Here is a 26,724-nt window from a genome sequence, read left to right on the forward strand (position 1 = left end):
ACGGCTTCGCCACGTGGCGGACACCGAGACGCCAACCACACATGCATGATGCGAGTGTGTAACTAACCACTCGAACATGCTACAGAGGAGAACGTTTCCTATACGGTACATCGCAGACCACGACAGAACCATGTACCCGCTCGATCAGTGATTTCCCACGTGGGTCTTGATGACGTTATTGGCTCTTGCTTCTGGCCTTGGTTAAAAATGTTGTGCCGTGCCGTAGCATAGTCTTTTTGTTTTTTTAATTTTTAATGGCTAAGTTGTGGGCTCAAAACACGTGTTGGTCGGTTGATGCGCGCCATAAAAATTTCAATGGGCCCACTATTGAACAAATTGGAGGAATGGGCTTTCGTGTTCATTTAGAACTCATTCCACTCCTTAATAATTAGGCATTTATCCACATTTCTAAACTATTCATAAAATCATGGAACACAAAAATTATTCTATTTTATTATTAGAATTATCTACTCTTGATTTAGAATATTTAAATTATTTATCATTTTAAAAAATTAATTATGCATTAAATATATGGAGGACAATATTTGATGGAAAAAGAACTTATAGACAATATATATTTGGATGGAAAATTAAAGGACGATTTCAGCAAAAACCTTTTTATTCATTGGACGAAAGAATATTTTATTGTTAGGTTGTTGCAAATCTAATCTAAAAATCGTGATGGCATTAAGTCAAATATAATCAACCATCTGTTTCAAATGTTTTTAAATCACACACCACTTTGAAGTCAAATAAACCAACACAGGATAGCATGTGCTTTCATAAGACGCAACCCTTTTTCCACTTAGGGTCATAATGCGATGAATGTCAAAGAATTTTCGAGAAATGTATTCAAATATTCTTGATCGATTTGATACTTGTGGAAAAATAAAAAATATAGAAAGAAAGTGTTCGAAGATGAAAATGGATTCCTCTTCTTTTTTTCTTGTGGTACGTTTTGACTTTAGGTATGTAAGTTATGGAGTTTATCCGTGTACAAAGAATCTAAATGTATACAGCATAGTATAAAAAGGAAAAAAAAAAGTTACACTATTTTTGTAACAAAACATAAAAATAGTTTAATTTAATTTTTTTATTTTTTAAAATAGTTTAATCTGGTTCATTAAATTAATGTTAATTACATATCATGTGTTAATTGGTTGAATTTTCAATAAACAAGTTTATTTCTCAAAAAAAAAATTAATAATTAATTTTAATTACAATTTATATTTGTAGAAAAAATTATGTCTTATGGGGTGAATTGGTTAACCCTTTAAAAAATTGTTTTTTTTTTAAATTTCAAAATCTAAGTTTTCTTGAAATCAATTTGTCAAAAATATTAACAATGATAAAAGAGAAGGAAAGAAAGATCAACACAAAGATTTATATTGGTTTGGTCAAACTTACATCCAATCTTCCTTCAACAACCTTAGTTGAAGGAAACCACTATAATGATAGAGTTATACAAGCAAGAATATAGAGAACTTCCCTCTCAATGCACTCTTCTTCCCCAATTCAATATCACTTACAGCACAATATGTAAACACCTCACAATCTCACAACCTAGAAAACAATCATAACTTTCTGTACACCTTGAGAGGAATTCCAATTCTCAATGCAAAACACACAGATTCTCCTCCTAGCAACAGAAAACACACTCCTTGATTGTAGTGTAGACACAAATCCTCAAAGAGTACACCTCAAGTGGAGAATATGATCAGCAATGTATAAGCACAACTATCTTGCAAGAATTTTGATGATTTCTTTCCAAATGAATAATCTTTATTCTCCAAGAAGTCTAGGACACTCCTGCAATCAATACTTAACAAACAAGTCAGTTATGAAACCGTAAGTACAAGAATTCGTATTGAAGCAACGCGCAAAGCATCTATTTATAGAATTTTTCAAACCAGACGCAGTTTAATCGATTATATATTAAGTTTTTCTTTCTGCTTTAACAGTTTTACATCTGTTTCAGATTTAACAGATTAAATAGCGCATGCAATCGATTAGATAAATTATACAAGCCAACAACAAACAAATATAATCATTATAGACTTTGAATGAAAATGACTTTTACAATATAAACGTTTTAACCGATTATGAAACTTATGTAATTGGTTAAGTTTCATACTTAAGCAAATTTCAAAATCATTTTCTATTCTAAACATATCAAAGCACTCAACAAACACATGTTGACATTGTAACGTGTTTTAATTGATTATACAACTAATGAAATCGGTTAAACTATAGTTGTTTTGTCTATATTAAGCATGTACTGAGATATGAAGAAATATAACATATTATATAAATAGTTTAATCGATTATTTCTTCCAAATATGCAACATGCAATATGTTTCAACTTATGATTCATTTTCATACAAAGAATGCACATACCAATCATTTCAAGCACATGCACAATAAAGATCAAACAATTGTTTTATAGTTATGCAAGAAATTATAAAACATTTCTTTTGTTCATCATCAAAACACATGTGAGATGGATTTAACTAAATACAACCCCTATCAATAATATATATATATATATATATATATATATATATATATATATATATATATTAAAATATCATTTTATAATTTATAGGACATCTCCGTCTAAATATTTAAATTATAATTTTTTCACATTTATAGATAAAAAATTCTATTTAAATTTATAATTTTTTAAAAATATTAAAAATTTAAGGTTTAAATCCTCGGTTGGTCCTCGTATTTATATGGAAATCTCAAATGGGTCATCATTTTTTTTTCGGTCTCAATTGGATCATATTTTTTGTAAAAATGAGCCAATTTTACCCTAACCGTTAAGTTGTTCCAAACGGCGTTAAATTAGGTTGAGCTGTATTTTTTGCTTTGATGACGTGGCATTATGCATTTAATTGAATTTAATTGAATGGGTGATGTGTTTTAAAATCATCAGATCTTTGTGGCTACAGTGCTTCTTCTTCCTCTAATCACTGATGCAGACTCCTCCCGTGGACGCACAAGGATTCCGCCGTTTATGCGCTTCACACTGCGTGCTTCACACTGCGCTTTCTATCCAGAAAATCCAAGAAAGACAAAAAGTCTAAACCAAAGAATGATGTGCACAACCAGGTGACCCCTCTTCCTGAGCTAATTGCCGAGCCAACAAATGCAAGATCAATGTCCTTTGTTGGAACACACGAGTACTTGGCCCCAAAGATCATCAAGGGTGAAGGGCATGGAAGTGTTGTGGACTGGTGGACATTTGGGATATTCCTGTATGAGCTTCTGTTTGGTAGAACACCATTCAAAGGTCCTGCAAACCGTGCAACTCTGTTCAATGTAATTGGTGAGCCTTTAAGATTTCCAGAATCTCCAACTGTTAGCTTTGCTGCCAGAGATTTGATCAGAGGGTTGCTTGTGAAGGAGCCCTAGCATCGTCTCGCCTATAAACGTGGCGCCACAGATTAAAAAGAAAAACTTTGAGAGAAATTTTAGAGTTTTTTATCATAAAGAAATCTGAAGTTTTTCCCTTTGACTGGCAAGTTGAGCTAAAATTGTGAAATTTCAGTCTTGATCTAACTGCCATTCTCGCGCCTCTGTAGTTTCCAAATCCATTCAATTCCAATTTCAATTTTTCTCAAAAAGATAACAATGTTTTTTATGTCTCGTGAATTTTGGGTTTTAATTGGGTTTTGTTGTTTTGATATCAAAATGGTTTTTGTTGCAGTGTGGTGTCATTGCAGAATGAAAAACAATGGAGAAGGACTGGAAAAGTTGGAAGATGAAGTAGAAGAGGAAAAAACAAAGAAAGATTGCAGCTTTTGAGCGTTGGAAGAGATGGGAGAGAGAGAAAGTGGTGAGACAGAAGAAGAAGTTGATTTGAGATGTGACGTGAACAATTTTAAAACACATCAGTCATTCAATTTTAATGAACAATGCCACGCCATCAAAATATAAAATACAGTTCAGCTAAATTTAACGCCGTCTGAAAGCATTTAACGGTTAGGGTAAAATTGGCTCATTTTTACAAAAAATATGACCCAATTGAGACCGAAAAAAAAACGATGACCCATCTGAGATTCCCATATAAATACGAGGACCATCCAAAGGTTTAAACCAAAATTTAAATATAAGACATTAATATTAACTTCACATTTATATTTTTAACATTTTTAAAAATTATAAATTTTAATAAGAACTTTTTTTATGTAAAAATATAAATAATAAATTAATTTAAATATTTAAGTGAAGTGATATATAAATTTTAATTAAATTGTAGTTAAGTTTAATTATTAATTTGATTTGCTCCATTTATAACAAGAACAAAATTAAATTAAAATTGTAAATATGAAGATTAAACTGAAAACTAGTTGATGTGAAATTTTTTGTTTTTTCTAAATTAAAAATATTAAAAATTTTACAAATTAACACGTGAATATGTGGTGACAATGTTACCCTAATATAAAAAAATTTATCATTTTAAAAAATAAAAGTACTCAATAAAAAAAGAAGGATAAAATTGATCTAATGGAAAAAATATTCAACCAAATCTATAATTAAGGCTATTAAAAACAAATGCAAAAGTAAGATCATGCTGAAAAGTTTATTCAATATCTATCTCTCTTTGTCAATGAAATAAATATCATTATAATAAATAAGCATACATCAACATCATCATAAGTCCTTTTGACTTTATCATCACATTCTTCTTTTGACAATTTCCATTTTCAGTAATTATTATTTATCAAGAAGAGAGTACTAAAAATATATAAAATATGGTATAATATAATTTAGATAAATTTTGTTATTCATTGTGTCTAAAACTATTATCCAAATAATATAATCAATTATTTTCATTAATTAATTGATTAAATATACATCACAATAACTAGAAAATTAATTATATAATAAATAGTTGATAACTAGGTAGGTAAGTTTTGAAAGATAATTGTTTATATATATAATTACTTAATAATAATTCATTATAAATGGTAATCAATTAGGATGTTTCTACAAACTCCCTTAAATAATTTCAAAGTTATAAAAATACAAAATAAACAAAGTTTTCAATTCTTGATTTCTTTTCTTGTCTTTGAATTTGTTACTCGAAATTTAATGGCGAGTTAATCTCATAATAAATAAGTAAAGAGGAGACTCATTTAATTGAAGTTATTTTGTTTTAATATTTTCACCAAAATTACCTAACTTTTTGTATTTGAATAGAAAATTTTCAAAATTTTAAAAAATATAAATACATTAAATTTGAAGTACTATTATTTCAACTTATTTAATTATTTTAAATGTTTCATTTGAATAACATAATTAAAATTTATTGAAATTTTATTATTTAGATTAAGGATTTGAGTTATTATCAAATATAAAAATTAATATTTCAACCTAGTAAATAATAATAAAAAAGTAGCCTTATAATCTTGAATTGATAAAAATTTTAGATTTAATGTTTCGGTAGGTTCTTTTTTTGTCTAGAATGATCCTTCTTATTCGGTGTCTCAATTGGATAGTTCTTTTTGAAAAATTAAAACAAATAGAGATTTGTCATCAAATTGGACAAACACAGTTTAAGAGGCTCTTACATGACATATAGATCATCATTATTTAGAAAGGAAAACGAGAGCACCTAGATTATAATAATAAGTCTCATACACATACATAATTATCATTATTTTAATAAATAATGTAAAACGAACGACTCTTAAATCATAGCTGCGAAGTTTTTGTGAACATTGAAGTGATCATATCATAACACAAGAGATACCAAAGTGCTTCTCAAAATCTCACCTGGATTCAACTGGAAATTTGTATTGGGAGAACAGTTAGGATAATTTGCAGGAACCAGTAAACGCAGGGGCTGAATAGGTGGCTGTACAGTAAGAAATGAAAATAAGGCCAAGAAAGAAAATGAATAATTAAATGAAGTAAAATAAGAAGGCTTAAGATCTCAGAAGTGGGAACTCACCATCTGTGCTGAAGCATATTGGGATTTTAAGCTAGGGCTGAGAGCCACAACAATGAAAGAGCATTTGACAAGGATTCCTTATGCTCCTTCAACAGCAGGTGTTGGATCAACATTGCTTATGTCTACCTACTACTGTGTTGATAAGTTGGTGATTAATATTCCTTATTTCTTCCCAAAGGGCATGGTTAACCTACCACCAAATCTTCCATATCAAATAAAATACCAATACAGCGGATAAACTACACATTTACAGATAAAATCTGGAAATTACGTGTTTTCCTTTAGAAAGTAATAACTTGATAAGTCTTGTTGTAGAAGTTATTATCCATTTTTTAAGCAAGTTAGTAACCATGGTATTTGTAAGTCTTTAGAACATTATCTGATGAACCATCATCATGCTCTAATGAAACACAAACAAATTTTAATATGATGAATTTAATAGAATGTCCATATGCTATATTAGCAACTTCAATAATGTACATAAGTGAGTTATTCACACCAACATTAGGTTCTAACTTCTAAGCTTATGCCATAGTTGGTCATTGTTACCAAACAGGGTGGATACACATTCTCTGTTTGATACATTTTATTCTTCTCTTGAAGGATTGCTCTTGGCTATGTGTGAATAGTTCTCTTCATTCTAGGATGGGAACTTATCACCTAAAGATTGTTGATCTTTAATTGAATTCTTTATTATTATTTTTTGGTTTCTCTTCTTGATTGTTCTTTTATTGTTTTCGTCTTTCACAATCATAGCCACGGAGAAAGATCAAGAGTTGAACATACAGGGGATGAACTTAGGTTTTTAAACATAATATATTTAATTTCTCAAGCAATAAATAAATGAATTAACAAAGAAAATAATAATGGATATAATTGAACATAGTTAATGGGTATAATTGAACATAGTCAGGAGTCAAATCAATTAGATACATATTTGTATTTTGAGTAACACATAGTCATATGCTCTCGCTTAAGCTAAAATTTTTCGCTTAAACGGGTAAAATTTTTCGTTTGAACTAAAATGTTTCGCTTAAACTAAAATTTTTCGCTTAAGCCAAATTGATGAAGCAACCATTTTAAAAAGATTCGCCCAAACAACCCAAGTTTTGTCTATGCAAAAAAACTCCAATGGCTCAACCTTAATTACAGGACATTGTCGTCAAGGCGAGCAAAGTTCCGCGTAAACGAAAATGTTCCAGTGGACACTCCAAGTTTTAGCCTAAATCTCACCCAAACAACTTAGTTTTAGCTTAAGCGAAAATGTTCCAGTACGTATCTCACCCAAGCGAAAATGTTTAACTTAGACGAGAATACTTTCACATAAGAATCTCTTAAACAACGTTTATCCAATTTGACGACACGCCTCTGTTTGCTTCAAATTTTCAAAAATAATGACCCAATTAAGACACCGAATAACTAGAAGACCTATTTGAAATTCTAGACAAAAAAAAGAAACCTACAAAACCAAAATCTTATTAACATCCACCGAAAAACAATTTTCCATGAATTTGAAAAAATTCTGACAAACATCTACTAAGGAATACTTCTAACCTACATTGACAGCCAAATATATAAACAACTCAAATATAAACTATTGATTTTGTCATCACGAATTATATTTCTTACTGTTTACAACAGCGATGGTGCGTAGATAAAAGTAAACTAAAAAGAAACAATGTGGTTTATCCAACCTTTTGACATATATTACTCAAGAACATATGATGACATCTAATTAATGTATATCTCAACAAAAAAAAGGAATATTTGCAACTTACTTATAGATAGCCTAACTCAACTAATAATTTAGTTAAATACTAACTTGATTGTCTTTTGCAGCCAGGGGCTGGAATTCAAAGAATAAAAATCTATCAATGGAATTGATGCACTCCGTCTAAGGCGAGTATATTTTAAAGAATTAAATTACTTTTATAGAAGGAATTGTTTCAAATGAAAACAGAGAAGCAACATTAAGAGATCTCCAATGCTGTACCATCCCATTCATCAATGAAGTGAATTCAAGTGGAATATTTGGCATTTTGGAATATACGAACTCTTGGTGGAAGCCTGTTCAAACTTCTTAGAAGCAGCTTCGTTCTCCTCTAAGTTAATCTGGAGGAAAAACTTGACCCACCAGGATGAACTTCTCATCTTGGCCTGAATCAACACGAATCCGTTAATTTTTCCCTATTTTTCTATATATATAAAATATGAAAGGTATATATATGTAGGTCTATGATCAAGGACCTCTGTGCATCCAGGCCCAGTAATTGACATCAATATATCTATAAAAATATGGATAACATTCTATTATTCTTTATGTAAATTCTACTCACCGCTCTTCCAAATTTAGAAACATCCGCTACCTTCGCTTTTTGAGTGGTAGGAAAACCTTCATTATAGATTTCATCAGAAGTCAGTGACAGAACCAAGAGATTATTTGACTATCGTTAGTCTATTCAGGAACAGAAAAAGCAGTATATTTAAACCGCAAGCTCCCAACAGCTCATCAACATTAACACCGGTAAAAGGAAATCATACTTCTAAGTCAAATAAAAGGGAGTTCAAGTGTTCACATAAGCTCAAATACACTACCTCAAACAACATTTATGCTCGAAACATTAATACCATACTGGATGATTCACTCCCACAATAACAACCAAACTTTTGGACTCAATAACAGCTAGATGGGAATGGGATCAGTTACATGAATCAACTGACACCATTTGCTATTTAGGTCTATCAAAAACCGTAATGCTAGTTGATTTAACGCAAGTTTCACATAATAATAAATTCTTCAGACAGAAGAATAAGTCTAATTCATTGATAGGAACCTGTATTAAATTCCATGACATGCTCTTACCAGTAAATATTACAACACCATCAGATGCTACCCTCACCAAATCCGGTAGAGTTTTATTGAGGTATCTTGGAGATAGGTAATCCAGAGCATCTGAAACAATTACAAGAGAGAAAGATTTCGGCCTGTAAGGAAGAGGAAACTTGATATCAGCCACACGCACACTGCCTCTATGGATAAGTGCTTTGCAACTACTATCAGCTTCCTCTATATCATATGGTTCTATTCCCCAGGCTTCAGTTTCCTCCTCCTTCAGCAATTTCGAGACCACATAGCAACTATCAGGACCCACATGTAAAACTTTATGCATGCTATCTCCATATGCTTTCTGTAAAATGGGAATCGCTTGTTGGACCTCTCCACTGCACAAATAATCACCTGCACTTGGAAGTAATGAGTATTATTACAGAAAATCCAGAAGTGAATTCAAGGTAAGGATCACTGGATGAAACATATGATATATACAACAAGGTCATGGTTTTTCAGTTATATTTGGATCAAGAAGAAAGGGATTAACATGTGATCCTTTAACCAGTATATTCAATTTTTATGAACATTTCAAAGGTTTCCCCCAACTTGGGAGGATTTTAATCATCCAAACAAAAGGAAGGAAAATCAAAACTATCTGTCATGCTCTTCACCTCCTTCTCTTCTTCCTTTGATCTATTCCCTTCTCCTTATCTCCAAACATCCAAACACTGAACCCAAATACTAACAAAATTCATCACTGTTTGAGTATATGCAGGTATTGTAAACAGAAAATTAGAATAGCAAAGAAAACTGGAGTAATATGAAAATAACTTTCATGAAACCTATTCAACCTATCATTAAATCTTTAGAATAATGTCATTACAAAAAACAGGGATACCACAGATAAGATGTAAATCATTGATAAACACTGTTTACTACATGGTAGGACAAATGTATAGAACACTCATTATGTAAGATCCAGTTAGTGTCAGCAACTTCAACTATTTTAATCTTGTATGTGTTTGGACTATTTTGCATTAACTGTATGAAGATGGTCATCATAAGTTATGCGCAGTCAGTCTGAACCCAACTGGAAGTGTCACAGCAATAATACAACTCAAAGGATGACAGCTGACACATGAAAAAAATATCATATTATCACTATCCTCAACAAGAAGACTAGATAAAACAACTAACTAGAATAAGAAGGCACTAACAGCCAAACAAACATTTTTCTGTTTTGATACGAATATAATTATAAAGGGAAAAGGGCAAAGTGGGGAGTTTAGTAAGGTGTATGAAAGGAAGAAGTGGAAACCCATTTCGTCGGGTCCACCTGCACACACCCAATGATTGGGATTGTAACAGAAATATTTCTTTCTCTGTTTTGAAGAGAGAGAAAGGGAGAATATAGAGGGGAGGAGCGAGCACGTGTTGAGGAGGCTGGCATTTTGGGGTAGTAGGGAATGAGGTCACGGTATTTCATGCAGTGAGGGTTTCTTCTCCTCTGTTTTGTTTAGGCAAAGTGAGCAATAATACAAGAGTTTCTTCTATCTTTTCTCCTTCTCTGTGTTCATTGCTATCATAATGCAATAAAAAACAGTGAAAACGACAGTATATAAGTTGCTATCCTTCAAGAATCTCTATTCAATAAACGCATACTACCACAAGAAAAAAGAATGTACAAGTGTAGATTTATCAACCTTTGGAGACATGAATAAAAGTCAATAAGATTTCAATAAAGAGAAATAACTCAACATTTAATCTGCTAGAAACATCAAGTCTGACAAAAATGAATTATTGACCAATTTTTTCTGTTCTTTTTTTTTTTTCAAAAAGAACCATATATGACTAGTTATATCACAACAAATCAGAGAAGAAACTCCTAAAGTGTGTTGTATAATATGGATTCATATGCAGCACTAAGCTTATAATGGACAACTCAGTAAGGGAAAAGCATCATGAGATTTAACACCATAAAAATTTTATGATTACAGAAACACCTCTGATTCCAAAGACTAGAAAGTGTTCTTGAAGTCTTTTTATCACTTAACAAAAAACACAACAACAACGAAATCACATTTGATGCGGCAAGCCACCATCAGTCGAGCTTAGACCTTAAACCTTAAACGAAATGAGAAAACAATCACTTGTGACAAAGCTCCACCATGCACGTCCAATTAAATGACAAAACCTTGCTTTGTTGCTTAAGACATCAACTTAAACGAAATTCATCAAGTGTGTCAAAAAACCTTCTCCGCTAACTAGGAATTAACCTCACATAATCATCAACGAACTTATCCGCTCTACACACTTATAGCATACCAACTAAAATATCAACATAATTCCACTTACAGCATACCAACGTACCTATCGGACTAAACTCAAATACAGTTCTCTAGGTACTGTTTCTGTTATTTTCCACTCTACCACATAATTCACATAATAAAGGTTTGCGTTAAAGGATTACGCAAACTGACAAGGTAAAACTCCCATTCCAATTAAGATATCAGCACAATTAGTGCTTAAGAGACTGTACACAAGTTTTGTTCGTATCTTAAATAGACAAAGAAATTGACGGTGAAACAAATCACAGTCTAGGAGACATTATTACATGGTCCAAGACCAATTTCAAAGTAATAGGTAGCCACAATTTAAATTTTGAAATTGCCTCTCACATGTAAATTGGTCAAGATCGTAGAGATCTAGGATCATGTAATAAATTCTCACAGTACAGAGAGGTAAAAAATTAGAAATTACCTTCAAGCCTGCTAACAGAATCTAAACGGCTGCCTAATCCACCTGTTAAATAAACACGTGACGTTGAATTGCATAGATAAACAAAGCAAGACAAAAGGACATCTAAGTAACAAAATGAAAATTGTAGAACAAACCTGAGCCCCGGTAAAAATAACCAATGACAAACAAACCTCCCTGTAGAATTACCAAAACCAAATCAATCAGAAAAAAAAAACACCGAAAGTGAAAGCACCTTATTAACTCAATAAAAAAATCACCATAACTACGAGTGCAATCGATAAAACCGGCGGCGACCTAGATTTCGAAGAGAACAATCCACCGCCATTGTCACCGAACCTTCTAGAAGGATTTCCCGGTCTCCTCGACATAACTTTTCAATTCTCGAATCTTCTTACAGCACAAACGCGTTATGTTAGTTGCACTAATCTGCAACACACGAATCAGAAAACGTGAATGAAAAACGATTTCACGGTTTCACCACAATGCCGATGAAAAAACATGATGAAAGCTAGATCAGTGCACTGAAAACGCGTAAGGAACCAAAATTCACGAATTACCGATAAACGAAACAATCCTACAGAACTTGCATTCTGCAAAAGCTAGATCTGGATTACACACAATACAAACAGAAAGAAAAGAGAGAATCATAACAAAAATAAAAAGTGTTATTTTTTTTTTCTCGTCGCAATGGCAATGGCAATGATGAAAAAGAAAAGAATGAAGAGGGTGTTGGAGTGTCGGTTGGTGGAATCCAACGGTGTCGAACCGGTGATTCAGAATGGGCCAGGCCATATTGGATATGGCCCATTGTGGCCCAATAAGTTAAAAAGTTGATTTGAACCGGGTGATTGGTGCCACGTCATAGTGATGATTCGGATTAATAATAACTGGACCGGACCGGGCCGGACCGGATCGATTCTGGTGCTTTAGTTGATATGAAACTGGAGGAGAGCGAGGAGGAGAATTTGATGGCAATCGCTGCTGAGAGAGAAGAAACGTGTTTGGACTGTGGAACAATTGGTGATTCGAATCGTTGAATTGTGATATTGCTGGCTTTGGTTCACAAATGAGCAAAGACGAAAACGATCGGAACGAAAAGAAAGCGCATGATATCAAGCTTTGGGGAGTTTTCCTCTTTGGATTACTCGGCGCCGCCGTCACTGCCTTCTCCGTTAGTTCTCCGCGTTAGTTTGTCTGTTTCCTTTTCATATTGTTCTTCGAATCGTATGCATCTTCCTGCTTCTTTTAGAAATACATGCAGTTCCTTAACTGCTGCTACCTTTGTTTTCCAATTATAGTTGAAATTTCACTTCGATGATATATGCCGATTTTCATGCAAACTTTTTGTCAGAGATTAGGTGAAACTTCAATTCCAGTATATTTTTATTACTTTTTTTTTTATAGAATAATGATCTTAGTGTTATTCTCAATTGCACTTTGCTCTGTCCTTCTCACACCAACCTTGTTTTTGAAGAAATTATTACATGGTCCGGCGTACCTCCTGCTTATCATTCTAATCAATCCTTAAGTGATTTATTTATTAGAATTTTCAACTTATGAAAAAGAGGTAATAAAACTCGACTACGTGTTACATGGAAATTGGTTGGAACCATGGTGATCCTCCACTATGAAATAATTTACTGTATCTTCGTGATGGTTGCCTTTGGCATCGTGTGAAGAAGTTGATCGGATGAGCCATTCACCAGAATCGCTTTGATTTTTGTGTGGCAGATTTTGTTTTAGTAATGTTATTATTCTATGAACATAAATTTTCCACTTACGTTTTCGGAGATTATGCTTTGTATGAAAAGCCCTTTATTTTCTTTTTTCCTTTTTTCCTTTTGTGTTTGAACTACAAGCTAGAGATGCAGAGGGATCTATGAAACTGATGGTTCATGTCATTGTTGAACTCTTTGTAGCTGTCCAGGTCTCAGTCAAGAGGAGCGAGTGGCAGTTCTTTTCGATCATCATTCCAAGAAGAAGCATGGAAGAGGTACAATAAACGACTGCAAGAAGAGTATGAGGAGGAGGTGGAGAGGGTGGTGAGTTTTCTAGTATAGTTTAATTTCTATGTATTGTCATTGTAAAAATCATAAATCATGGTACTGATGACTTTGAAAATAGTTAGAGTAAAAATAGCAAATTTAGCATACAAATTTTTTTATTAGATGTGTCTCTACATAAACTATTCATTCTTTTACTTTCAATCTTGTTTTATTATTATTATTTAGTTAAACATTGCCTTTTAAAATAAAACGGGAGATGTAATGCGGTCCTTCTGATGGGCGATCCCGAGTCAGTACTTTGTTATGAAAGCAAATTTGACTGTAGCGTGTATTTTTCAGTTTATTCTCTGTAGTAAGTCAAAGAAATTGCGTATTTTTCTTTGCTTGCTTAGATGTTTAATTGGTTGGTTGAGGCTAGGTAGCGTGTCTTGATTCTAGGTTGCTTTTGTAGGAACGTATAAAGCGCATGCAAAGTGTGTTTAATAGAGAAAGGGATAAGCGTAAAAGAAGCTACGAGAGCTGGAGGGGAAGTGGTGGTGGTGCACATCATCAACATTTTCAAAGAGATGATTGGTATTGGAAGGCCGAAGAATCCTTCAGAGAGCAGTGGGCCAATTATCAACACACTCCAGGAGAGAGCAGAAACTATTCACTATCACATCACTACTCAGTGTTGGGTCTTGACAGGTACTTACAGAAATATTGTGTTAAAACAGTTAGGATATTAATTCCTCTTTCTCCTCTCATACACTCTCCACTACCTATCACACCCATTCTGTTAGGATTTCCTACATTTTGTCTTTCTTCCAGCTCAATGTCGTCATTATTTGACTCATGTTTCCCTCCCTGGCTCCTAATTAACCACCCTCTGGACCTGTTATTTATCACCCAAGCTCCTTTCTGCGTGTTTCTAGTGAAAATCAAGATATGAGCACAAGTGCATGTTGTAATAATTATAGAATAAATTCCATATTTTGAGCTGTTCATTGACATTCACAATTTTGATTAAACTTTGATCTATTTAAACAATCAACAAATCATGTTGTTGCACTTGTTTGAAAAAATATTCAACGCTTATATATATCTGAGATCATTGTTGCTAGAATAATCACGTGCATGGGCTTGTTTGCTCTTAGTTTATGTCCAAATTAAATTCTTTATTTAATATTTTATATTTTATCACAATTCTTAAGGTAATGTCCTTCCATGATTTATCACAGTACAATGTTAGGCATTGTAACTTTGCCTTTGTAATATCAGATATTGGATTGTGTAAGGTGTGATTTGATAGAAAATACCAACCTTACTTTATAACATGACAGAGCACAAGATAGCGCATTTCATATTTCTAGAATATGAGAATCATGTTGATATGAAGAAAATGTCTATAACTAGAATATTTGAAAATGTTATATGATACAACATGGAGGAGTCAGAGTAATGTCTCATTTAGAGCAATATGTGATTATGACCCGATAAAAAAGGATGTGATTTTTGGTATCTGTTGAGAGTTGATTGAACATTATTTGTTAACGGAAAACCAGACATGAATAGTGTACTGTCTACATTATAAGTTGGCAATAACATGTCTGTTTTGCATTCATGTTGCTGTTAATGGTTCCCTTTTATGAATCTCAGGTTTAGAACAACACCCTATACAGAGGCAGAGATTAAGGTAAATTTCCATCTATTTTGTTTGTTGTTGTTGTTGTTATTATTATTATTATTATTATTATTATTATTATCATCATTATCATTATCTCTTTTTATATTGTTTTATGCTTTGTTAAATTTAGGCATCATATTTGTATTGATAAAGATATCAATTTATGAATTATAGTGTTAATCTTTACCTATTTTCCTTGTTAGCATCGGATATGTAAGAAATGGCTAAGATTGACCCTTTGGTTGATATTATTTGATGGGTGGTTAGTTTGGCACCCTTCTTATTTATTAAAACCGTTAGTTTGGTAATCAATTTGTTGGAAATTAGTGAATCCATGCGAAAAATAAGATTACTGTTTGTGCTCAATGTAAAGTTACATGGCTGCCTTAATTTTCACTTGCAATTTTTTATCCAGTATTTTGATTGTCCTCCCCATAGAGATTGTAATCTATTTTTGTTCAGATGATGAATATTGGTCTAGCAAAACCCTATGGTAAGTTGCCAAAATTCTTATGGCAAGTTCTATGATAAAGGAGTTTGTATCACACATAAATTTTATGCACGATAGACCAACAACTAACTATAAACTTTAGTATAACACCTTTTATAAAATCTAGTTTGCAGCAAGGATGTGCTTAGCGTTCATATCTTTTTACCTTGGTTTTGGACATCTTAATATAAATTCCTTATTCTGTTATATATATTGCTCTGTTAGGTCTTAGTTTCATTTTACAAAGTTTATCTTATCTGTTCCATAGACAGCATTTAGAACCAAGGCAATGCAGTATCATCCTGACCAGAACCAGGATAATAGAGGTATGGCTTTACCAGTCATTAATAGGATCCTTTTAACTCCGACCATAGCATTATTGATTCTTGGATGTGAAAATGTGATAGAGGCTTCTGAGGCCAAGTTCAAAGAAGTAATGTGTTCATATGAAGCCATACAAAAAGAAAGGAAGAACCAGAATCTATAATTGTCCAAGTCTGCACAACAACCAGATGAGGTATTCAGGTTAATCACCAAAGGTCCTCTTAAGCTTTCCTAGAATAGAATTATAATCCAACTAAATTATGATTCTGTTGCTACTAAATGTTTGGTAATTATCCCATCATAAATTAATAATGATGGTGTTGATCTGTTTTATTGTAAAATTGTTGCCCTTGGATGCATTGAATTTATTTTTTTTCTGTTAGATTGATTATCCAGGGACATATTTAATTGATAAGCATTGCAATCAGACGCCAATGGCCTCTTTAAAATCTTTTAAATTATTTTTTACCCAATTAATTCATTTGCTGAACACTATAGGGACTTCTCGGAGACTTTTGTAAATTTGTTCTACTCAACTTTGCAAACATTTTTATTAATGTATACTGAGACCTTCCAATAATCAACTGCATTTGGAAGTAATGTATATTATTACAGAATTTCTAGAAGTGAATTCAAGGTAAGGGTCACTACATGAAACATGTTATAACTTCTCGGTTATTTTTGGAACGAGGAGAAAGGGATTAACAAGTGATCCTGTATCCACTGTATTTTATTTTTATGAACATTTCAAAGCTTTTCCCCAACTTGGGGGGAATTTTAATTATCCAAACAAAAGGAAGGAAAATCAACACTTATGCTCTTCAACTCTTCCTCTACTTCCTTTGATTTATTCCCTTCTCCTTATCTCAAAAAATCCAAACAATGAACCCAAATACTAACAAAGTTCTATCATTGTTCTAGTATATGTTAACAGATCTAGTTTTTCTATTATATGTTGTAACCATAAGTACGTGCATGGTTTTCCTTTGTATGCATTCATGTACTATTTATTCTCTCCCTCTCTCTCTCTCGTTGTACACACAATAGTGAAAATACAATAACTTTGTTTTCTTCATACATTATCTTTCCATTAATCCTAACATGGTATCTAGAGCATGATCATACCATGGCTTCCATAAACTCAACCACTGAAGTCTCCATGTCCACCCAAGCTTCGTCTTCCCCACCCTTCGTCCCACACACATTTCCCACCTCTCTTAATCTTAAATTAGATGAAGAAAATATTTTAGTTTGGCAGCAACAGATTATAGCTACAACCAAAGGACTCCATTTCTTGAAGTTTCTTGATGGCAATAACGTTCCTTCCATGCTCCTTACGCCTGCAAATGAAGCTGAAAACATCATTAATCCTTTGTTTCTCCAATATGAACAACAAGATCAATTGATAATGGCCTGACTCCTCGTTTCAATGTCACCAACTCCGTTGACGAAAATGCTTGGTGTCAACACTGCATCAGAACTTTGGAAAAAGCTTACAACCTATTATGCCCACCAATCTCGCGCCAATATCAAGAAATTGAATGCGCAACATGTTGGGATCCCACATCGGCTAAAAATAAGGTCAGTATATAGTATATAAATAGGTGCAAACCTTAACTTATAAGCCAATTTTGTAGAGTTGAGTTAGGCTTAAAATCTACTTCTTGACATGGTATCAGAGTCATGAGTTAGAGCCTATCCTAGTGAGATTTGTTATTTATTGGACTTATTATTTCACCCGCTATCAGACTACTATTGAATCACCCATTAATGTCTAATCCCAAGCTCGAAATGTGTATGCCTTAGTGTGACGAGGTGTGTTTAAGATTCCCTGTTGACTACAAAATAAAACACGATTAAGTTAGGCTTAAAGTTGACTTCTTAACACAACATATCTATCTATCTTCTTGATATTAAAAGAACAGTGGATTCTCTCGCTGCCATTGGTTCCCTAACACGGAAGAAGATCACATTAAGGTGATATTAGATGGTTTACATGACCACTATGATGCGTTCTCTCTCCAAATCTTATTTCAGCAAATCATTATCCGAAGCTTCTCTCTCCAAGTCTATTTACGAGATGGAGTTAATGGCCTTAGTGTTGGCCATCCAACATTGGACACCATACCTCCTAGGCCAAAAATTTGTCGTTCACACAGACCGGTGGAGCTTAAAATACCTCCTAGAGAAGAGAATAACTACTTAGAATCAAAAGAATTGGTTGGCCAAATTGTTGGGCTATGAATTTGAAATTGTTTACAGATCACATGCCTCAAATAAGGTGGCGGATGCTTTGGATAGGAAGTTGGAAGAGAAGGAAGATGAGGAAAAGGAGTTGAGAGTGATTGCCAAACCCTCTTGGCAAGAGTTCCAGGCGGTCTTTGAAGAAGTAGAAAGGGACTTGGTCGTACAAAAGATAAAAAAAGAGTTACTGGAAAACCCAAACTCCCATCCAGCTTATACTTTGGAACATGTTCGCCTTTGTTAAGTAATTATGCAGAATTTATCTTAATCAGATTTGTGAGAGAAAATATAAATACGAAATAATAACAGTTAAAATAGAATTCTTGAAATTATATTGCAAATATATTATTGATAAAGAAAAATTACAATTTCACCTTTCTCTTTCTTAACTTATTTCTTGCCTACGTTTCTTCCCTACTTGTTGGAAAGAATTACAAAGAAATAAGCGAGAGGTATTTATAAGTACACATAAGCAATATTCTCCATTCATTTTGTTTTCCTATTTTTAAGCTTTCTAAAATATTATTGATTTTCCACTTTGTGAACCAAGAAGTAAGCATCCCTAATTTTCTCTTAACGGATGATTCAATTCTCTTTGTTGAGTTGGCCAATTCTACTAATCTCTCAACGGAGGATCGATGTAATGATCAAGGTGTGAAGACAAATCGAAATTAGCCTTCAAGTGGGATAATTGTTAGAATTGGTCAACTCAACAAAGAGAATTGCATCCTCCATTGAGAAAAAATTAAGGATGCTTACTTCTTGGTTTCACAAAGTGGAAAATCAATAATAGTTTAGAAAGCTTATAAAAAGGAAAAGAAAGTGAATGGAGAATATTGTTTACTTTCACTTATATACACATGTTGCTTATTTCTTTGTAATGCATCCCTACAAGGAGAGAAGAAACATAGGCAAGAAATAAGTTAAGAGAGAGAAAGGTGAAACTGTAATTTTTCTTTATCAATAATATATTTGTAATATAATTTCAAGAGTTATATTTTGAGTATTATTATTCCGCATTTATATTTTCTCTCACAAATCTGATTAAGAGAAATTCTACATAATTACCTAACAACTTATGGAATTGAAGGCCCTAAAGAATCCCATTGAATTAACACTTGTGGAATTGATTTGGAATTACGCATGATTATGCGGGAATCTAAAAACAAGAAATGTTGTACTCAAGGATCAAACTCAGTTGTAGTGAGTGGCAAGGGTAAATACTATTGAGAAGGACTTCCAACAAATTTCTTAAGTAATGAAATATGAAACACCGAGTGGATACGAGTTGAATATGATAATTTGAGTTTATAAGCTACCTCTCCTATCTTGGCAATCACCTCAAAAGATCCAAAATAATGCATACTTAATTTTTGAACTTTTCTCAAAACCCGTGAATATTGTCTATATGGTTGCAATTTCATAAGCACCCAATTTCCTATCACAAACTGCAAAAATCTACATATTTTATCAGCTTGGGATTTCATGTACTATTGAGCCTTAAATTAGATTTCAATTATTGTAACAAAATATCACGTTCTCGTAATAACTCTTGAACTAAAACAAGATCTGTTACATTGGTTTCATATTGCAAAACTGAAGAAGGGTCTTTACCATACAAAGCCTTGAAGGGTGACATGCGAATACTTTGATGCAATCAAGAATTATACCATAATTATGTCCATGGCAACATTGACCACTACCCTTTTAGAATATCAAAGACAAAGCACCACAAATACATAAGAGTTTTGTTCAAATTTTTTGTTTGGCTGTGGATGATATAAAGAACCCATGGCTAAGGTAGTTCCTTGAGCCTTGAATAAGTGCTTCCAAAAAGAACTAATAAAAATGTGATCATGATCTAAAACAATTGATTTGGGCACCCCATACACCTTAACAATATTATTGATAAAAGTATCAACAACCACTTTACTAGTATAAGCAGCTTTTAATGGAATAAAATGCTCAAACTTAAAGAGTCTATCCACCACTACCATAATAGTAGAAAAGTCATTGGAATTTGGAAGATTTGTGATGAAATCTAACGAAATGTCATTCCATACATGTTGTGGAATAGGTAATGGTTGTAACAACCATGCTAGTAATGCTTACTCTACTTTCGCTTGTTGACATACTTGGCATTCTCAAATGAATTTCCTAACTGGTCTCATTCCTGGCTAGAAAAATAGAGAACCAATACGAGCCACGGTCTTAGCTACTTCAACATGACCACCAATTTTTGAAGCATGAAATTCCATTAGAATTTCATTAATTAATTCAGTATTAGCTAGTAACACCACCTTACCTTTCCAGAATAAAACACCATCTTTAATCGCTTACTCTTGTATTAGAAGTGTAGCTACTACACATTTCTCATATAGCTTCTTTAAATGGGCATCTTCTTAAGTTAATTCAGCAACCAAGTGTAACCATTGATTGTATGGCATGGACAATGCCATCAGAAAGCTACGAGACAGGACATTTTTAGGTAACCATTGTTGTTGCTCTGGAGTTTGAAGCCTTTGTTCTAAAAGCTCTTTTAGACTTTGCTAATCAATTTTAATGATAAATTTGTGGCTAAGAAGGTAATGACGAAATTTTGCCAAAGCCTCTATGATGGGATAAAACACTCGTGTATAAGTTGATTGTTTTTGCATGTGCATAGAAAACTTCTTGGAGAAATAAGCAATTGGATGATTCTTTTGACTTAAAATTGCTCTAATTTTAATTCCTGAAGCATCAATTTCTAAAATAAATGGCTCTACAAAGTTAGGAATAACCAAAATCGAAGTTGTCATAAGAGTCCGTTTCAAATCAGAAAAAATTTTACCTGTTGAGTTTTTCCAACAAAAAACATGTTTTCTTAACTAATTTTTCAAGAGTGCAGCCAATTGGGCATAGCTTTTCACAAAAACAACGATAATACCCCGATAAACCAAGAAAGTCACGCAACTGTTTCAAATTCTTTGGTTGAGGCCAATCTCGAATGGAATCAAGCTTAGATGTATCTATGGTGACACCACAACAAATAGAGTATGACCTAAGTAATCAATTTCTTTAACCTCGAATGAACACTTCAAAAAGCACACATACAATTTATGTTGTTGTAGAAGGTGCAATACTACTTCCAAATAATAGAGATTATCATTCCATGAAAAGTTATATACGAGGATGTCATCAAATAAAACAAGAACAAACTTCCTTAATATATTTTTAAAAATAACATTCGAAAGAGTTTGAAACGTGGCTGGAATATTCGTCAAGCCAAAGGACATGGTCAACCACTCGAAATGTCATGTTGCGTACGAAAAGCAGTCTTGTGTATATTTTCAGGGTTTAATAGAACTTGGTAACGTGAATCTAAAAACAAACGTTCTTCATGTCCATGGCAATGTAGAACCCTAATTAACAATAGTTAGAGAGAGAATAGAGAGTAATAGAAGTAACAGATTGGGTCATACCACACACACGTCCCTCACTACACGAAGTCCTCCCATAAAATATTTTCCATTGGTTGCCTCACGCTTTTCCTAATGACCTCAGCTTGCGAGATCGCTTGCCTTGTGCTTAACAACTTTTCCTTCTTTGTCTCTCTCTGTAGCTTTTCTTGCGCACGTTACACCACATCTGTTAAAGAGGCTATTTCCCAACCTTACTAGAAGTGTGCCATGCAGCTTGAATACAACGTGTTGCTTACGAATCACACATGGAGTCTTGTTGAACCTCTGTTGGTGCTCATCTCATTGGATCTTCGAAAACAAATATAATAAAGATGGCAATCTTCAACAAAGGAAGGTCTGTCTTGTTTCTCGGGGTTACAATCAAGTTGAAGGTCTGGATTTCTATGAGATTTTCAGTCCTTTGGTAAAACGTATCACCATACGTATTATTCGCTCCATCATCATCTCTGCAAAATAACCTATACACTAGCTAACGCCTTCCTATATGGGGATTTAAGTTAAGTTGTTTACATGGAACAACGCCGAAGATTTTTGTCCAACACTCGTCATGTTTGTCGTCTTCACAAAGCTCGTTATGGACTCAAACAGACTCCATGAGCCTAATATCATAAGCTTAGCTACACCTTACTCAAGATGGGTTTTCATTCAACTACTAGTAATCCTTCTATTTTTATTCAAAACAGTAAAGGTTCAATATTACTTGTACTAATCTATTACAATTACAGGAAGCAATGTTCATGCTATCAAGAATCTCATATTCACTCTCAATCATCATTTCGCCCTAAAACACCTTGGTCCACTCTCCTAAAAGTTTTTATACAATGTATTTTTAATATACTTATTATTAAAAAATAAATTATATTTAAAGTATTAATTCATTTTTTATGCTTTTATATATTTTAATTATGATTAAAAGTTTTATCTAATGTATTTGTAATATATTTATTATCAAATAATAACTTATATTTAAAGTATTAATTATTTTTTCTGTTATTTTCCATTCTTAACTTTTCTTTTTTTATAATTCCTAATTACTTAGTCATTTAATAATTTATTAATGATTAACTTATATTAAAAATATTAATTCTTTTTTATATTATTTGTTAATTTTTAATTATATTCTTTTATGATTTTTAATTACTTTATCATATAATAAAATTAAATTTAGAAAAAACAAATATTTTAGTTCCATGTCTTAAAATAATATTATTTTAAAAAATTAGTATAGATTTACTAATAATACAAAATATTTATACTGTTATATAAAAAAATAATCATGTAATAATTTTGTCTTATAAAAAAGTTGTCGATAAATAATTATATTTATCATTATTATACTAAATCATTATATAAATGTTTCTAGTGTTAAATATTCTTCATTTTTTTTCTTATATAAAAATTAAACTGATATTATTTAATAAAAACATAACATCAATCATATATATATATATATATATATATATATATATATTTATATATATATATATATATTTATATATATATTTATATATATATATATTTATATATATATTTATTTATATATATATATATATATATATATATATATATATATTTATATAATTCTGTAAAAAGTTTTAAATAGTTAAGAAAAATTTTAGTTCGTAAAGTTGAATGTTAAATTAGAATTAGTTTCTGTTCAAAACTTTAATACTTTTTGTCTCCTAATTTTAAAAATTAATTGATATAGTTTGTTTAATCCAACGTTGTTAATTATTTTTACATGTTAAATGGTCTTTCAAACTTATATCTGAGTTAGAATGTATAAAATGGTATAAATAATTAAATTACCAATATGAAACACCATTTGACAGAGAAAAAAAATTAATACAATTGGGTTAGAAGACGGTATCTATTTATTTTAAAATTTTGATAATCAAATTGTTTCAAAGTTTGAGACAAAAATGAATTTCAATTTCACATTAAAGTTTAATAACTAAAAACATATTTAACATTTTAAATAATTATATTTATCACAAAATAAATTAAAATATTGTGTTTAATAGTTGATTTTAAAGGTTTAGTAATAAAAAAATATCACACTTCGTAATATTATAAATTTGTTTTATATTTACTAAATTTATTTTTTATTCTAAATTATTAAAACTTAGGACTAAAATAACGCCAAAACAAAAAGTAAAAGCTAGTAAACTATAAATATATTTATATTGTCCTTGAGTCTACGAATATATATATATATATATATATATATATATATATATATATATATATATATATATATATATATATATTAATTAGATAAGTGTAACCATAAATATGTTGTAAATATAACAAAAAAAACATTAAATATAAATAATTTATATTTAAAGAATTAAACGGTTTTCCTATATTATATGTTTTTCATTTTTAATTCTATCCTTTTATAATTTATAATTACTTGGTCATTTAATAAAATAAAATTTTAAAAAATATATTTTACTTTTATTTCTTAAAATAATATATATTTGTTGATAATACAAATTGTTTACACTATAATATAAAATAAATTGTAATGTAATAATTTTATCTTAAAGAAATTATATTTATCTTTTTATTTTAATTTATAATATAAATATTATTTTTTAATATTTTTCATATTTTTTGTCTGTACATAGAAATTGACATAAGATTTTAATTAAATGTATTTGTAACATAATAAATTAAAATATTGTACTTAATAGTTTATTTCAAAGGTCTAAATTAGATATTTATTATAACAAAATAATATCTTTTTAATATTATAAATTTTGTTTTATATTCTTTAAATTTATTTTTTACTATTTTCAACTTAAAAATGTAAGTTTACTATTTTAGTAAGATCGAAAGAAAATGTAAAAATTAAAAAAGTAATTATTTTAAAATATATCACTAATGTATTTATATTGTCATGTCTACAAATATATATATATATATATATATATATATAACTAAAAAAATATAAATAAAAATATTATATGAATCTAACAATATACACATTAAACGAGTTTGTATATACATTGATTAGTCGAATATAACAAAAACCATTAGATGAGTCTAACAATATATAATAAAGAAGTTTGTCCATACATTAATTATGAGTATAATAAAAAAATTATATAAGATATTTCATTAATTAGATAATTCTAAGCTTATATTGATTAGACGAGTATAAAAAAATATTAAACGAGTTTGTCGATGCACTTATTAGACAAGTTTAACAATATACATTAGATGAATCTGTCTATACATTTATTAAATAAGTATAGCAAAAAATATTAGATAAATTATTTCAATCATTGATTAAGTGGGTTTAAGAATATCCATTAGATGAGTCTCTTCATACTAATTAAACAAATCTAACAAACACTAAACAAGTTTGTCCATAACTTGATAAAAAAAACAAGTCTAACAATATACATTGCGCAAGTTTGTTTCTCCATATGCAAATTATATGAGCCTATTAATACACTTTAGATGAGTTTATACATTTACTCGTTAAACAAGTCTTGCAATATAATTAAGTAAGTCTACAAATACATTAATTGGGTGATTGTGTTCTTAATTACACTAATTAAATGATTTTAACAACAAAATATTAAACGAGTATGTCTATACATTGATTAAACAAGTCTAGTAATATACATTAGACAAATTGGTCTATACACAAATTTGATGAGTTTATTAATATATATTAGACGAGTTTATTCATTTACTAATTAGACGAATCTTACAACACATTACACGAGTTTGAATATACACTTATTATATTAGTCTAACAATACACATTATATGAGTGTGTTTGTATAATGATTAAACAAGTTTAGTAATACATATTAGGTGTGTTTATCAATGTATTGATTAGACGAGTCTATAAATACACATAAAATGAGTTTTTACATACACTGTAAAGACTGGGAAAAAGTCAGCTTCTGGAGTGGACAAGTGGCAGCAGATAATGGGATTGAGTCATTAATAATAAAATAATGATACTATAAAGCTTGGACTCAAGACCATTTTCATTATCTGAGAAAAGCTTTGTCACTCTTCAGAGCTCTAGTTCCTCTTCTCTGCCTTCTCTCTACCAAATCTCTTCTCTGAATCATTTGATTTACGATCAGGTGGTGCCCAAGCATCCACAACGTAGAAACCTTCAAAACCAATCGATCAGTTTCGGGTCTTAGTCGGGTAAATGACTCTATCCAGTTCTTCTTTATTCTTGAACTGGGACATGCAACCTTTATTGGTTGCATGCGTCTTGTGTTTTCCCTTTTCTGTTCTCTGCTAAATTTTGAGCTCTAAGAGTTGTTTTCATCACCATTTCGGTGGTTGTAGGGCAATGTTTAGGTTCTTCACCGAGTAGGGTACTATGGAAGCGGTGTTGTGAGATGGGTTGTTCAACTCCAAGGTAAGGGGAGCTAGGATACGTTTTAAATTGATTGCATGTGATGTATGTATACTGAGTTTTGTATTGATGTGCTGATTCGTATTGTGTTTTGATTTGGGAAGATTTGGGTGCATGTGTTGGACTGTATGACAGTGGAAATGGAGTGTAATGTTTGTAAACTGTTTTGGATGTGTCTAATTGTTGTAATTACTATGTTGGAGTGCTTGGGGTGAGAGATCTGTTGTAACATTGAATAGATAGAAAATTTGGTGTTCTATTAGGGTTTTAGGTCACTTTGAGAGGAAGTGAGGTAGTGATTTTGAGCATTGGAGGTCTTGAGTGCAATTGGGCTGTTTGGGTAGCTCAGATATGTCAATTTTGACATGTTAGGAACATCAAACTGGTTTAAAACGAGTTACAAGAGGTAAAATTGAATTTGGGTCACTAAGTTGTTGATTTTGGTGTTCTAGAGTAGAAATTAAGTCTAAATCATTTTAGAGTTGTAGTAGGAACGTTTATAATCATCTAGACAAGTTTAATTAGGTGTAAAACATGAATTAGAGGTGGTAGAAATTGGAGAAAAGGCATAGAAATGGTAAG

At 31.4% G+C, this 26,724-nt stretch overlaps 3 protein-coding genes across 5 annotated transcripts; 2 read left to right on the top strand and 1 right to left on the bottom strand.

Annotated features, from left to right (window-relative positions):
* Positions 1-76: 76 nt before the first annotated feature.
* Positions 77-3,417, top strand: LOC128197826 (protein kinase PVPK-1-like). The gene is made up of 2 exons (XM_052880643.1): positions 77-105; positions 2,985-3,417. Exons 1-2 carry the CDS (start codon positions 77-79, stop codon positions 3,415-3,417), a joined length of 462 nt encoding a protein of 153 aa, XP_052736603.1.
* A 4,323-nt stretch (positions 3,418-7,740) lies between these two features.
* LOC108338615 (probable pectin methylesterase CGR3) lies at positions 7,741-12,270 on the bottom strand. Its single transcript, XM_017575605.2, has 7 exons — positions 12,110-12,270; positions 11,810-11,978; positions 11,687-11,726; positions 11,553-11,594; positions 8,826-9,200; positions 8,299-8,354; positions 7,741-8,119 (listed from the first exon to the last, which is right to left on the bottom strand). The coding sequence occupies exons 2-7, from the start codon at positions 11,918-11,920 to the stop codon at positions 7,967-7,969; spliced, it is 777 nt and encodes a 258-aa protein (XP_017431094.1). The 5' UTR covers positions 11,921-11,978; positions 12,110-12,270; the 3' UTR covers positions 7,741-7,966.
* Positions 12,271-12,492: 222 nt separating this feature from the next.
* Positions 12,493-16,420, top strand: LOC108337227 (uncharacterized). 3 transcript variants are annotated; one of them, XM_017573706.2, is made up of 6 exons: positions 12,493-12,723; positions 13,472-13,594; positions 14,010-14,245; positions 15,197-15,233; positions 15,983-16,040; positions 16,122-16,420. In XM_017573706.2, exons 1-6 carry the CDS (start codon positions 12,619-12,621, stop codon positions 16,199-16,201), a joined length of 639 nt encoding a protein of 212 aa, XP_017429195.1. In that variant the 5' UTR covers positions 12,493-12,618; the 3' UTR covers positions 16,202-16,420. The 3 variants fall into 3 exon arrangements, with proteins under 3 accessions (XP_017429195.1, XP_052736798.1, XP_017429196.1); XM_052880838.1 differs by having other exon boundaries at positions 12,495-12,723; positions 13,480-13,594; XM_017573707.2 differs by having other exon boundaries at positions 12,496-12,736.
* Positions 16,421-26,724: the final 10,304 nt, after the last annotated feature.

Source organism: Vigna angularis, chromosome 7 (assembly GCF_016808095.1).
Source record: "Vigna angularis cultivar LongXiaoDou No.4 chromosome 7, ASM1680809v1, whole genome shotgun sequence".
NCBI classification, from domain to species: Eukaryota; Viridiplantae; Streptophyta; class Magnoliopsida; order Fabales; family Fabaceae; genus Vigna; species Vigna angularis.